This window comes from Aptenodytes forsteri, unplaced genomic scaffold (genome assembly GCF_000699145.1).
Source record: "Aptenodytes forsteri isolate BGI_AS27 unplaced genomic scaffold, ASM69914v1 Scaffold54, whole genome shotgun sequence".
Taxonomy (NCBI): Eukaryota; Metazoa; Chordata; class Aves; order Sphenisciformes; family Spheniscidae; genus Aptenodytes; species Aptenodytes forsteri.
The window spans coordinates 13,215,129-13,215,479 of record NW_008796044.1 but is presented as its reverse complement, the minus strand read 5'-3'; the positions used below and the strand labels follow the sequence as shown (position 1 = coordinate 13,215,479).

General features: G+C 63.8%; 1 protein-coding gene across 1 annotated transcript in view; it reads right to left on the bottom strand.

Moving 5' to 3' along the window:
• Positions 1-112, bottom strand: part of FLT4 (fms related tyrosine kinase 4) — a 42,218-nt gene extending 42,106 nt beyond the window's left edge. Inside the window, exon 1 of the mRNA XM_009286058.2 lies at positions 46-112. Within this exon, the coding sequence (XP_009284333.1) occupies positions 46-112 (67 nt within the window). The remainder of the gene's footprint in view (positions 1-45) is intronic.
• Between the last annotated feature and the right edge of the window lie 239 nt (positions 113-351).

Below are 351 nucleotides of genomic sequence, written 5' to 3'. Positions count from 1 at the left end.
ACGGCAGGGCGCCGGCCATCTCCCCCCGCCTCTTCCCTCACCCACGTGAGGCGGCGTCAGCCTGGGGGCCGCCCTGGTCCACCTCCGCCTGCGTGGGGGTCCTGCTCCCCATGGCCTGTCCTACAGACACCCCTCTCAGTGACGACAACAACAACAGCAGCCATCGTTTGTCATTCAACACGTGGGTCGGGTCGGCATCACCACGGCCCCTGGGACCAGGCGGTGCTCGGCCCCCGTGGAGGACACCCTGCCTCGCGCCTTCAACCTCCCCTTCCCTGAAGGAGGGGACATCAGATGTCATGTACAAAAATGTGCCCTGGGGCTGTGAAAATAAATGAGCGCATTTTTGGT